The sequence below is a fragment of the Papio anubis genome, chromosome 8 (genome assembly GCF_008728515.1).
Source record: "Papio anubis isolate 15944 chromosome 8, Panubis1.0, whole genome shotgun sequence".
Taxonomy (NCBI): domain Eukaryota; kingdom Metazoa; phylum Chordata; class Mammalia; order Primates; family Cercopithecidae; genus Papio; species Papio anubis.
In genome coordinates, this window is record NC_044983.1 from 94,519,755 (window position 1) to 94,533,849 (window position 14,095).

At 35.6% G+C, this 14,095-nt stretch overlaps 1 protein-coding gene across 1 annotated transcript in view; it reads left to right on the plus strand.

The window, feature by feature from the left end:
* Positions 1-14,095, plus strand: part of VPS13B (vacuolar protein sorting 13 homolog B) — an 876,795-nt gene that overhangs the window by 119,257 nt on the left and 743,443 nt on the right. The window contains exon 15 of the mRNA XM_031669315.1: positions 5,804-5,998. Within this exon, the coding sequence (XP_031525175.1) occupies positions 5,804-5,998 (195 nt within the window). The remainder of the gene's footprint in view (positions 1-5,803; positions 5,999-14,095) is intronic.

Genomic DNA, 14,095 nt, shown 5'->3' on the forward strand with positions numbered 1-14,095 from the left:
TCCATTATGGATGTACCACAATTTGCTTATCCATTCACCTACTGAAGGACATCTTGGTTGCTTTCAAGTTTTGAGAGTTGTGAGTAAAACAGGCATATACATCCATGTGCAAGTTTTGGTGTGGGCATGTTTTCAACTCCTTTGGGTAAATACCAAGGAATGTGATTGATGGACTGTATGCTAAAAGTATGTTTAGTTTTGTAAGAAGCTGCCAAATTGTCTTCCAAAGTGGCAGTATGATTTTGCATTCCTGCCAGGAGTGAGTAAGAGTTCCTGTTTCTCCACAGCCCTACCAACATTTGATGTTGTTAGTGCTTCGGTTCTTTGTCATTCTAAGACATGTGTAATGGTGTCTCGTTGTTTTTAGTTTTATTTCCTTGATGACATATGGTGTGGAACATCATTTCATATGCTTATTTGCCATCTGTTTATCTTCTTTGGTGAGGTATCTCTTCAGATCTATTCCCCATTTTTTAAGAGTTGTTTGTTTTCTTAATATTGAATTTTAAGGATTCCTTGTACATTTTGGGTAACAGTCCTTTATCAGATAGGTCTTTTGCAAATATTTTCCCCCAATCTGTGGCTTGTCTTTTAATTTTCTTGTATTTTGCAGAGCAGAAATTTTGAATTTTTAGTGAAGTCCTGCTTATCAATTCTTTGTTTTATAGATTGTGCCTCTGGTGTTATATCTAAAAGTCATCACTATACCCAAGGTCATCAGCTTGTATCTTTTAAGAATTGGTCCATCTCATCTAGGTTATCAAATTTGTAGGCATAGAGTTTATAGTATTTCTTTCTTTTTTTTTTTGAGACGGAATTTCACTTTCGTTGCCCAGGCTGGAGTGCAATGGCATGATCTCGGCTCACAGCAACCTCTGCCTCCTGGGTTCAAGCGATTCTCCTTCCTCAGCCTACTGAGTAGTTGGGATTACAGGCATGTGCCACTATGCCTGGCTAATTTTGTATTTTTAGTAGAGACGTGGTTTCTCTGTGTTGGTCAGTCTGGTCTTGAACTCCCAACCTCAGGTGATCTGCTCACCTTGGCGTCCCAAAGTGCTGCGATTATAGGCGTGGGCTGCCGCACCTGGCCTGTCTTTAGTATTTTAAAAATTATCATTTTAGTGTCTTTGGAATTTGTAACAATGTTCCTCTTTCATTTCTAACATTAGGATTTGTATCCTCTTACTCTTTTTCTTAGCCTGGCTAGAGAGGCTTATACTGATTTTTATTGAGCCAGCTTTTGGTTTTGTTTCTCTGTTGATTTTCTGTTTTCAATTTCATTGATTTCTGTTTTGATTTTAATTCTTTTCTTCTTATTTTGGATTTATTTAATTTCCTAAAGTGTAAGCTTAGGTGATTGATTTTAGATTTTCCTTTTTTGTAATATATGAACTCAATACTATAAACTTCCCTCTAAGCATTGCTTTCAGCACACGCTACAAATTTTGATAAGTTGGATTTTTGTTTTCATTTAATTCAAAGTATTTTTTATTTCTCTTGAGATTTTTTCTTTGACTTGTGTTCTTTAGAAGTATGTTTTTAAATCTCCAAATATTTTGACATTTTTTAGTTATGTTACTGATTTTTAGTTTAATTCCATTATGGTCTGATAGCAGACATTGTATGATTTCTTTTAAATTTGTTTAGGTGTGTTTTATGGCTTAGAATGTGTCTGTGTTGGTGACTATTCTATGTAAGCTTTAGAAGAATGTGTACTCTGTTGTTGCTGTATGAAGGAGTCCACTGATGTGTATTATATCTGGTTGATTATAAATTCAATTATGTCCTTATTGATTTTCTGTCTGTTGGAACTGATTATGTCTGATAGAGGGATATTGAAGTCTCCAACTAAAATAGTGGGTTTGTCAAGTTTTTTCCCTGAAATTTTATCACTCTTTGCTTTATGTATTTTGACACTGTGTCTTTAGGCACATCCATGTTAGGGACCGATGTCTTTTTACAGAATTGACACCTTTATCATTACTTAATCACTTCTTTATCTCTGATTGCTTTCCCTGGTCTGATTTTTGTTCTGTCTGAAATTAATATAGCCATTCCACTCCCTTTTGATTAGTTTTAGTATGGTATGTGTTTCTCTATTTTCTTTTAATCTACACATGTCTTCATATTTAAAGTGGGTTTTGACTGGGTGTGGTGGCTCACGCTTGTAATCCCAGCGCTTTGGGAGGCAGAAGTGGACTGATCGCTTGAGCCCAGAAGTTTGAGACCAACTTGGGTGAAACCCTGTCTCTACAAAAAAAATACAAAAATTAGCTAGGCATGCTGGTGTGTGTCTGTAGTTCCAGCTACTTGGGAGGCTGAGTTGAGAGGATCACCTGAGCCCTGGAGGTTGAGGCTGCAGTGAGCCATGATCGCACCACTGCACTCCAGCCTGGGTGACAGAGTGAGACCCTGTCTCAAATAAGTACATATGAAAAATTTTTTTTAAAAAGTAGGTTTTTTTTCGTAGACAATATATAGTTGGGTCTTGTATCTTTAGCTGCCTTGACAATCTGTCTTTTAATTGATGCATTTAGACCATTGATAAGAAGTTATTATTGATATAATTGGACTAATATCAACCATACTTCTTGCCATTTTCTAGTTTTTGCCCTTGTTATTTGTTCCTGATTTTATCTTCCACTCTTTTTTGGCCTTTTGTGGTTTTAATTGAGCATTTCATATTATTTGATTTTCTCTCCTCTATTAACCTACCTGTTATACTTCTTTTTAGTGTTTGTCCTAGAATTTGCATTATATTTTTACAGCTAATTCAAGTCCACTTTCAAATAACACCATACCACTTTACAGGTAGTCAGAGTTTCTTATAGTAAAAGAAATACTAATTCTGCCATCCTGTTTCTTGTATCATTGCTGTAATTCATTTTACTTTTATGTAAGCATTCATAAGCCTGCTACACACAATCATACATAATTAAATACATATTACTGTTATTATTTTGACCAAATTTATTAGATCAATTAAGAATAATAAAAATTAAAATTTTTTTTTTTTACCTTATGCCTTTTCTGTTGCTGTTTTTTTTTTAAATGTAGATGTGAAATTCTGACCTTTATCATTTTTCTTCTCTCTGAAGAATTTTTTTTAACACTTCTAATAAGGCAGATATACTGGAAACAAATTCTCTGAATTTTTTTTTTTTTTTTGTCTGAGAAAGTCTTTTTTTCTCCTTTTGAAGGATAATTTCATGGAGTATGGAATTCTAGGTTTGTAGGTTTTTTTCCTCTTAAAATACTTTATTTTACTCTCTTCTTGCTTACGTCATTTTTGAGTGGCGGTCAAGTGTAATTCATATCATTGCTCCTCTATAAGTAAGATGTATTTTTTTCTGTGAATTTTTTGGGGGACTTTATCTTTGATTTCTATGATTTGAAAATGATGTGTCTGTGTGTGGGATTTTTTTTTTTTTTTTTTCATTTATCCTGCTTGGTGTTCTCTGAGTTTCCTGGGTTTCTGGTTTGGTGTCTGACATTAATTTGAGGAAACTCTCAGTCATTATTGTTTCAGATGTTTCTTCCGTTTCTTTCTCTCTTTTCTTCTCTTGTGGAATTCTTATTACGTGTATGTTACATCTTTTGTAGTTGTCCCACAGTTCTTAAATATTCTGGGGTTTTTTGGGTTTGCTTTTCAGTTTTGGCAATTTCTACTGAGATACCTTCAAGCTTAGAGATTCTTTTGTTAGCCATGTCTGGTCTTCCAGTATGCCTGTCAAAGGGAAAAATGCTAACAAGGAGGCCTTACTCAGACGGCAGCCCACAAATTTGTATAAAATTTCATTTAGATTGTTGGCTAGTTCCTAAGCTGCCCGTGTGTAATGCAAGACTTCAGGAAACCCAGCAGAAAGCAAAGTATAAATTTGACTATTTGCATGGTACTGTGTATCTGCAATTAGAGTTCAGGCGCTGCCACGTTAGCACCTGGGCCTTCCTTTGAGACCTTATAAGGGCCACACCGTAGGAATAAATACAGATTGAAATAGATTAAGAAAGCCTAATTCCAGTCCTGAATAGGACCATGATGATATACTTGTATTCTGTTTGCTTGCCAAAGAATAGTTAACTTACTTTAGGGAAAGATAGCATTATCAAAGCCGTTATAAATTTTTATCCATGATGTTATCTGCTTGATACAAAATTATGAGGTATACTAAAAATAGAACCAATTGAATTAAATATAATAAAAAATCAGTAATATAAATAGACTTAGAGATGATTGAGGTATTAGAGTTGTTAGACATGGACTTTATGGTTAATTGCTTAAGGAAAAAGGCAAAAAGGTGGAAGATTTCCAGAGAGACCTCAATCCATTAAAAAAAGCACCAAATTAAATTGTGAAACTGGAAAATGTAAGGATACAGGTTTGAAGGAAAAGGATGGAAAAAATATACCATTTAAATGCTAACCAAAAGAAAGATAGCATGGCTGTTTTACTAAGAGATAAAGTTGATTTTAAGGTAAGAAGTATTACTAGAAACAAAGAGAGCCACTTCATAATGATAAAAGTGTGAACTGAAAGAAAGAACAACACAGATAATTCTCACAGGTGTAATCTTGAGTGAAAAATTATATACCATGTGATTTCATTTATATGAAGTTCAAGAAAACAGAAAACTAATCTGTGGCGATTAAAGTGATTAGCTACGTCTGTTGAGGATTTAGTATTGCCTTGAAAGGGACATGGCACAGCCTTGTAGGGTGCTTCAGATGGGTGGTGGTTACAGATGTAAAAATTCATTCAGCTCTAACCTTCAGATTTGTGTGCTTTATTCTGTGTTATTTTTAGTAATCCCAAAGAAAGTCACTTAAAAAAGCAACGTAATTCCTAAATAAATGGTGGTTTTAAAATTATTGGTAATGAGTAAAAAATCAGGATTGTATTTTCAACTTAGTTTTAAGCACAGTGATTCTCAGTAATGGCACTTTTGGTTTTTTGGATTGGAGAATTAAATTATGTAGCATTTACCATCTTTGGCCAATACCTGCTAAAGGCCAATATTATTGTGACAATGAAAGACAGACAAAGCAATGAAACTGCTCTTCCTGCATTTTTTCTTATTCTTCTGGATGGAAAGTCATGGTGTTCCTCATTGAGAACCACAGGTAGAGCATTTTAAGGGAGTGAGTGAGTGAGTTCTAGGACGGGTCATTTGCCACTCAGTGTACATACGCTGGACATCTTGAAACTTACCTGTATTTATTTGAAAGCTCAGAAAGATTCTGTAAAACTGAGAATACTGTGCCATCCTCAAAATTCTTAGGACTTTGTGAGCCTTTAACATGTGTATTGTTAGTAGATATGGTACAGATCAGGAATTTTTCTTTCCTGCAAACATTGCTTATGGTGAATGTTTTTGACATAGTGTGGTATAGTCCATTTAGTTCCTTAGTCAGCTAAATGTGAATAAAAGAGATTAAAATAAAATATGCTGACTCTTGGATATATAGATACATTTTGGAATAATTAAGCTTAATACAATATCTTCATCATACTGAGGCATGTAGTGATACTATTCTAGTTGACTGAAAAAGAAAAAAAACTTGAACTGAAAGGGCAATGATAATTTTGCAAAAAATATGCATTCTTTGAAGTCTGGGACATATTTAGTATATATAGAAAGACATTTGTTATTTGGTTATGGCTAGAGAGTTCTGTAGAAAGGCATCATTTCTAGATTGATTGGATATCACTGCAAATGTGCAGATCTGAAGCGTGTATAGAGGGAATTGCAACTCAGTCACTGCTCCACTTCTAAAATATAAAGCGAACACTTTTATTTTCTAGAACTCAAGTAACTTCATGAACACTACAAACTTCCAGTCTCTTCGGCCTTTGCCATCCATTCGAATATTGGTGGATAAAATTAATGTGGAACATTCAGTGCCGATGTATGCTGAACAGTTGGTGCATGTGGTCAGCAGCCTTACTCAGCCTTCTGATAACCTGCTTCATTATTGTTATGTACACTGCTATCTTAAGGTATGAAAAGTGAATTTTCTTGTTTGTTAGCATGGGTTTGGCTGTGGGATCATTACATAAGTTTCTTTTTTCTTGATGTTGTAATTTCAGAGAAATAGTACTCTAAAAGGTAAGATTTAAATAAGAAATAAGATTTATTTATTCCAATAAATTAAAATAAGTAATAAAAATATACTTATTTTAAAGATTTCTCAATTTTGTGAGATTAGTAGCTTGATATTTATAAATGAATAGTTAATTATAACTTTTGAATGATTTTACTTATCATTGATGGTAATTTTTATAAACAATGTGAAAGAGCACTTAGTTTAATATGGATGCTTTGAAGACTCATGCTTTTTTGAAGGGAGCATTTATGTGAGGCATAATGAGGCATAAAGAGGGCTTAAAACTTTTTTTGTCACCTTTATTTAATTCATGTTAATTTATTGATGCAAGGACAATTTGTTTTATATACAGACATATGCCATTTTATCATGCATTACTTTATTGTACTTCATAGTAATATTGTGTGTGTGTGTGTGTTTTAACAAATTGAAGGTTTGTGGCAGTCTTGCATTAATCAAAGCTTTGGTGCCATTTTTTCAATAACGTGCTCACTTCGTGTCTCTGTGTCATATTTTGGTAATTCTCCAAATATTTCACAAGTTTTCATTATTATTTTAGCATTGTGATCTGTCATCACTGTTCTTTGATGTTACTATTGTAATTGTTTTTCGGGTACCAAGAAGTGCACCCATTTAAGATGGTGAACTTAGTTAGTAAATGTTGTGTGTATTCTGGGTCCTCCACTGACCAGTTCCCCCTTCTCCTTCCCTTATCCTAATCCTTGAGACACAACAATATTGAAGTTAGGCCAATTAATAGCCCTACAATGACCTGTAAATGTTCAAGTGAAAGGAAGAGTCCCATAACTCTACTTTAAATCAAAAGCTAGAAATAATTAAGCATCGTGAAGAAGGCGTGTCAAAAGCCAAGATGAGGCCTGAAAGCTAAGCCTGTTTTGCAAAACAGCCAAGTTGTGAATTGAAAGGAAAAGTCTCCAGGAAATTAAAAGTGTTACTCCAGTGAACACAGGAATGACAAGAAAGTGAAATAGCCTTATTGTTGTTATAAAGTTTGAGTGGTCCAGATAGCAGATCAAACCAGTTACAACATTCCCTTAAATGAAAAGCAAGGCCCTAACTCTCTTCAATTCTGTAAATGCTGAGAGACTTGAGAAAGCTGCAGAAGAAAAATTTGAAGCTAGCAGAGGTTGGTTCGTGAAGTGTAAGAGAAGCCATCTCCATAACATAAAAGTGCAAGGTGAAACAGCAAGTGCTGACCTAGAAACTAGAGCAAGTTATCCATATCTAGCTCAATTAATTGATGAAGGTGGCTACACTAAACAGATTTTCAATGTAGATGAAATACCTTCTCTTGGACGAAGATGCCATCTAGGACTTACATAGCTAGAGAGAAGTCAATGCCTTGCTTCAAAACTTCAAAAGGCGGCCGGGCACGGTGGCTCATGCCTGTAATCCCAGCTCTTTTGGAGGCTGAGGCGGGCGGATCATGAGGTCATTAGATTGAGACCAGCCTGGCCAACATGGTGAAATCCCATCTCTACTAAAGATACAAAAATATTAGCTGGGCGTGATGGTGTGTGCCTGTAATCTCAGCTACTCAGGAGTCTGAGGCAGGAGAATTGCCTGAACCTGGGAGGCAGAGGTTGCAGTGAGCCAAGATCAGGTCATTGCACTTCAGCCTGGGTGAGAGGGCAAGATGCTGACTCTCTCATTAGGGGCTAATGTACCTGGTGACTTTTTAAGTTGAAGATAATGCTCATCTACCATTCTGAAAATCCAAAGTGCCTTAAGAATTATGCTAAATCTTCACTGCTCATGCTCTATAAATGAAACAATAAAGCCTAATGACAGTACATCTGTTTACGGCATGGTTTACTAAATATTTTAAGTCTGTGGAGACCTACTGCCCAGAAAAGACTCCTCTCAAAATATTAGCACTCACGGACAATGCTCCTGGTCACCCTACACCTTTGATGAAGATGTACAGGGAGATGCACGTTGTTTTCATGCCGTTAACATGATATTCATTCCATAGCCTGTGGATCAAGAGTAATTTTGACTTTGGTCTTATTATTTAAGAAATATATTTTGTAAGGCTTATAGCTACCATAGATAGCAATTCTTCTGAAAGACCTGGGCAAAGCAAATTGAAAACCTTCTGGAAAGATTCATCAAACTAGATGCTATGCTATTAAGAATATTTATGATTCATAGAAGGAGGTCAAACTATTTACATTAACAAGAGTTTGGAAGAAGTTGATTTCAGTCCTCATGGATGACTTTGAGGGGTTCAAGACTTCCATGGAGGAAGTAACTGCAGATGTAATGGAAACAGCAAGAGAACTAGAATTGGTTTCTGAAGATATGACTGAATTGCTGCAATCTCATGATAGAACTTGAATGGAGGAGGAGTTGCTTCTTATGGATAAGCAAAGAAAGTGATTGCTGGAGATGGCAATTACTCCTGGGGAAGATGCTGGGAGTATTGTTAAATGATTACAGAGAATTTAAAAAGTTCTGTAAACTTGGTTGATAAAGCAATGGCATGGTTTGAGAGGATTGACTCCAATTTTGATAGAAGTTTTACTACTGGTAAAATGCCATCAAACCTCAATTAATCATCATTGCCTGCTATGGAGAAATCTTTCATGAAAGGAAGAGTTAATCAGTATGGCAAACTTGATTGTTATCTTATTTTTAGAAATTGCTGCAGCTACCCCCACCAATTTTAGCAACCATCATCCTGATTAGTAAGCAGCCATGAACATCAAGGCAAAAAGGTTATTACTTGCTGAAGGTTGAGATGGTCATTAGCATTTTTTAGCAATAAAGTATTTTTTGTAAGGGGTGGGGGCAGGGTCTTACTCTGTCACCCAGCCTGGCATGCAGTGGCACGATCTTGGCCCACTGCAACCTCCACCTCCTGGGCTCAAGCGATTCTCCCGTCTCAGTTTCCCAGGTACTGGGACCACAGGTGCATATCCCCATGCTCAGCTAATTTTTTATATTTTTGGTAAGATGGGGTTTTACCGCATTGCCCAGACTGGTCTCGAATTCCTGAGCCTTGCTTCCCAAAGTGCTATGATTACAGGTGTGAACCACTGTGCCCAGCCAACAAAGTGCTTTTTATTTAAGGTATATAAGTTTTTTTTTTTTTTTGACATAATGTTATTGCACACTTAATAGACTACAGTATAAATGTATACATAACTTTTATTATATGTACTGGGAAACCAAAAATTTTTGTGATATTTGTTGTATTGTGGTGATGTGGAACTTGCAGTATCTCCTGGATATGTCTATCTGGTTATGTAAAGTGAATTATTGGTAGCTTTTCCCAGTTCTTTCATTTTTAAAAAAATAAGTAATACATCCAATGCAGGTATGTACAAACAGTAACCTCAAATGTTGAACAATATATGTTTTAGCTAAGCAAACAGGGATGTATGGTTTAAGTAGAAATAGTGTGTACACAATCACTTCTGTTTTGTGAGCAAAAGAAAACTATAAAAAGTTGAATTTCAGAATCAGTACTGGCTGGGCATGGTGGCTAACGCCTGTAATCTCAGCACTTTGAGAGTCTCAGGTGGGTGGATCACTTGAGCCCAGGGTGTCGAGACCCCCCTGAGCAAAGTGGTGAAACCTGATCTCTACAAGAAATACAAAAATTAGCCAGGCGTTGTGGTTGCATGCCTGTAGTGCCAGCTACCTTGGAGGCTGAGGTGAGAGATTTACTTGAGCCCAGGAGGTCAAGGTTGCAGTGAGTTGTGATGGCGCCACTGCACTCCAGCTTAGGCAACAGAGTGAGACCCTGTCTCAAAAAAAAAAAAAAAAAAAAGTACTAAGAAACACTGCTTTTCATGTAATGTATCAGAAGATTAGAGGACTCCACAAATAGGCTCTTGGCCTAATTAGTTTATTTGAAGTTTTAAAGTTTTTAAGTATTTATGTATCTGTAACGCAGAAATAAACCAATTTCAAGATACCAGTTTTAGATCACCTGCAGGTGTATATAAATGTAAGATATTAACATTTGACTGTTGTCAAACCATGCAGACTAGAAGAACATGTTTTCTTGGTTGTTTTTGCAAAGCCTTTTTTCTCAAGGCTGGCTCCTTTGGTGGAAGAACAACAGATCATGTGGCAAAAGGGTGTAGACACAGGGAAGTGTGACTCATTGGGGCCATTATTTTAGTGATCTACCATAATGTTTTATGTCATATGGAGAGTAGCAGAGATATTTTTAAAACCTAGATATAAAGATTATAAATGTACTTTATACTTTACAATGCTGTATACTTTACAATTTTCAGATTCAATGCTTTATACTTAAGCTTTTAAATTTATTGTCATAATTAATACATAGAAGTGGACAATTTTAAAAAATATTGGTACAACCTTCGTATCAGATTACAATGTTAAGAATATTTGCTTTGTTTTTTCATGTCAATAATATATTTTATTTAACCCAATATATGCAAGTATCAGTTAATATGCAGTCAACATAACACATTGACATTCGGCTTATAGATAAATAAAGTGTGTCTCTATACAGAAGGAGGATGTTCACCAAAACCATTGGTTGTCACTATAGTCACCATCCATACTGACATAAAATTTATTGGAATAGTTCTTTACCATTTCTACTTGTCAATATGTTAAAACTCATATTTCCAGTGTAATGTAAAAGTTATTTACAGTGTACTGCCGATATAGTTATATTTTGGATAAAGGGCTTTTGCTACACATGCTGTCTAGTTTTCTTTTATATTTTGGCCTGGTTGAATACACTCATAAGGGTTAAGTTTAATGTCTCAACAAGTGAAGTGTTAGGCAAAGTGGGAATAGCATAATGTGTGTAGGAAAACCATTCACTGGTGTTAAGAGTACTAAATCCTTTTTTTTTTGAGACAGAGTCACACTCTGTCTGGAGTGCAATGGCACAATCTCGGCTCACTGTAACCTCCATTTCCTAGGTTCAGGTGATTCTCCTGCCTCAGCCTCCCAAGTAGCTAGGATTATAGGTGTGCACCACCACACCCAGCTAATTTTTGTATTTTTAGTAGAGGCAGGGTCTCACCATGTTAACCAGGCTGGTCTCAAACTCTTGGCCTCAAGTAGATCTGCCCACCTCGACCTCCCAAAGTGCTGGGATTACAGGTGTGAGCCACTGCGCCCGGCCAGGAATAGTAAATACTTATGAAAATAAAGCCTTGAATCCTGTCTTGAATATTTCATTTCATTTTCGTACTTCTACTGTGACACAGGATATTTTAATACTTTCAGGATTTGGTAGAGTTTTTTTTTGTTTTTTGTTTTTTTTTTAAATATGGCTATTGTGATGTGACTCCATTTACCAGTTTGCTATAAAGTTTATAGCAGTTCATATTACTTGGGATGATTTCAGTAGCCTTTGAGGAAGTTTTTAAAGTTTTACTTTTAGTGTTATCATGTTACAGTAGTACAGTGGAGGATTCATGTGTTTGGCATTTTAGTTCATATGTAATTTTCAATTAAATATTTAAATGCTTGAGTTTTAATTTTGTATACTTAACCTTGACTGTATTGGCTATATGATTAAATGATTCATAATTCCCACTTCATGTAATAAAATTTACCAATTGGGAGAGTTGGCATGGATCTATATGGAAAATATGCAGATGAAAAATTCCTTTTATTTGTAATTGACAAAATTGTATGTATTTATTGTTTATAACATGTTTTGAAATATGTATACGTTTTGAAATAGCTCAATTTAGCTAACATATATATTATATCACATACTTATCATTTTTGTGGTGAGAACAGTTTAAATCTGCTGTCATTGATTTTTTAATAGAATGCATTGTTATTTACTATAGTCTTCATGTTGTACAATAGATCCTTTAACTTCATTTTTCCTATCTAATTGAAATTTTGTATGCTTTGCCTGACATCTCTTCAACCTCCTTTCCCTGAGACATGACGCTTTCTTATGGCTTAGCAAGTCCTCTTTATGTATCTGGCAAACCCATCCTTTGAATATGTATGGTATCGAGTAGCTAAGAGTTTCAAGGCATCTGATATTTGAAACATCTGTAGAACATTTGGTAATGCGACTGCATTGTGTAATTTGTAGAATAGTATATAACTTTAAGGCTGTATTATTCATAAGGATCAGCTACAATACATACTTCAGACAGAATAAGGAGTTAGAGTAGGATGAAAACCCTTTGGATTCTTTGGATCTGTTAATTTTTGACCTCAGAAAAATCCCAAGGGATTTGGAGGAAATACTGTTTTCATACACATTTTATGGTTACATAAATTGGCATATTTATTTTGGAAGTAGCAGCAGGTAATACATTTGAAAGCACATCTACCTTACCACCCATTTCTTCCAATTTTCTGTGTATACCCTCCAGCAGGGGTCAGCAAAATTTTGCCTGCAGGCTCAGTATATATTTTAGTCTTTGTAGACCAAGTGGCAAAATTGAGGATATTAGGTAGGAACTTAAATGACAAGAGAGAACAAATTTTACAAATTTTGAGTTTATAATATTCAAGATGTAATAATTGAGTACAGTTTTTGGGTAGTACACAGTTTTATTTTTCTTTTATTTATTTTTTTGAGATGGAGTCTTGCAGTGTTGCCCTGGCTGGAGTGCAATGGTGTGATCTTGGCTCACTGCAACCTCTGCCTCCCTGGTTCAAGTGATTCTCCTGCCTCAGCCTCCCGAGTAGCTGGGATTACATGTGCGTGCCACCACTCCTGGCTAATTTTTTGTGTTTTTAGTAGAGACGGGACTTCACTATGTTGGCCAGGCTGGTCTCGAACTCCTGATCTCATGATCAGCCCACCTCTACCTCTGCCTCCTAAAGTGCTGAGATTACAGGCATGAGCCACCGTGCCCGGCCAGGTAATACAGTTTTATTAATGAGAAGAATGGAATTCTTTTTGGAGGGACAACATTTCACCTAATTGGGATTTCAACTTATTGTTCCTACCACGTTGATTATAAATGTTTTTGTGTAAACATTAATTTTTCCTTGTAGGCTATCCCAGAACAAGCAGTGTGTGGGATTTGGCCTGTAGGCTGTAGTTGGTTTTTGCTCTGTTTTCTTAGAGGTATATTGTTTATGAATTAACTTAACCAAGGAAGTGAGAGACTTTTACAATAAGAACCACAAAACATAGCTGAAAGGAAGTAAGATATACATAAATGGAAATGCATCTCATCTTTTTGAATTGGAAGACTTAATATTGTCCATGCTATCCATTCTACACATTCAGTGCAATCTCTATTACAATTCCAATGTTTTTTGCGGAAGTAAAAAAACTCATCCTAAAATTCATATGGACTCTCAAGAGACCCCGAATAACCAAAACAATCTTGAAAAAGAACAAAGCTGAAGGACTCACTCTTACTGATTCCAGAAGCTACTACAGAGCTATAGTAATCAAAGCAGTGTGGTATTAGTGTAAAAACAGACACATAGACCAGTGGAAAAGAGTGCAGTGCCCAGCAATAAACCATTGTGTATGTGGTCAAATGATTTTTGACAAGTGTCAAGACTGTTAAATGGGAAAGGACAGTCTTTTTAGCAAATGGTGCTGGGAAAACTGGATATGCATATGCAAAAGAATGAAGTTGGACCCTTACTTAACACCATATTAAAAAAAATACTTAAAATTGAACAGAGACCTAAATGTAAGACCTATAAAAAGTACTTCATTTTTATGCCTGAATGATAATATTTCATTGCATGGGTATACTACTGCAGTTTATCTATTCATTTATCCATTGATGGACATTTGGGTTGTTTCCACTTTTTGGCTATTAGGAATAATACGGCTATGAATATTCATGTCTAAATTTTTACATGAGCATAGGTTTTCATTTCTCTTAGGTATACCTAGTTTTGGAGTTGCCTGGTCATATGGTATTTTTAATATTTTTAGGAATTGGCAAACCGGTTTTTAAGGAATGGCTGTTTTGTTATCCTCCCACTGATAAGTGCGAGTTTCTCTTTTTCCACTTCCTTCCTC